At 40.8% G+C, this 660-nt stretch overlaps 1 protein-coding gene across 1 annotated transcript in view; it reads right to left on the bottom strand.

Moving 5' to 3' along the window:
* Positions 1 to 660, bottom strand: part of HSPH1 (heat shock 105kDa/110kDa protein 1) — a 24269-nt gene that overhangs the window by 10436 nt on the left and 13173 nt on the right. Inside the window, 1 exon segment of the mRNA XM_010012417.1 lies at positions 576 to 660. This exon segment is cut by the window's right edge and continues 29 nt beyond it. Within this exon segment, the coding sequence (XP_010010719.1) occupies positions 576 to 660 (85 nt within the window).

Here is a 660-nt window from a genome sequence, read left to right as displayed (position 1 = left end):
TTTCCCTAGAGACAACTGACTGATAGTGATGGAAAGCAATTAGTGAGATGGAGTAAAGAAACAAGTCAAAGAAGAGGGAGAAGAGAATAAGTAAAGGCGTAAAGGAAGAAGGTGAGTGGTTTGCTTATAAAATACAGTTCACCAGTTGGAAACTGTAAAAATGAGGGGGAGATAGAGTAAGTCTCTTTCACATAGGTGGAAAGTTGGATACCAGAAAATGCAAAGTTGCAGTGTTCTGGGCTCCCCATAGGTATTTCTCATACAGTTTGTTGATTAAAAATGTCTTTTCCCTCAGCTTGACACCAACTTAAATTTTTCTCATTAAAGATCCCTAGATCTTGTAGACTGCTTACAGAATACACCCAGTATCAGCACTTTCAGTGCACCACAGAGGAGTAGTCTGAACTTTTTAATCAGCATAGTCCTAAAAAAAGACCCAGCGCATACATCTGTTCCTTTACACACTTTAAAATGGACCACTTCTGCCAGTTCTCATAACTGCTTGGCTAAGACTTCACAGAAGCGCTCTCAAGAAAGCTACCTTTTAAGTTTACCAAGCATTGCCAGTACTATACCTGCAGAGCACAGCCCCTAGCTATGGCCTCATCTGCATTCAGTGTTGTACTGACATCCTTGCCAAAGAATTTAGCAATCCTCTCC

Source organism: Nestor notabilis, unplaced genomic scaffold (assembly GCF_000696875.1).
Source record: "Nestor notabilis isolate BGI_N333 unplaced genomic scaffold, ASM69687v1 scaffold1234, whole genome shotgun sequence".
Lineage (NCBI taxonomy): Eukaryota > Metazoa > Chordata > Aves > Psittaciformes > Psittacidae > Nestor > Nestor notabilis.
Note: the sequence above shows the minus strand (reverse complement) of the source record. Positions and strands in the feature narration are given on the sequence as shown.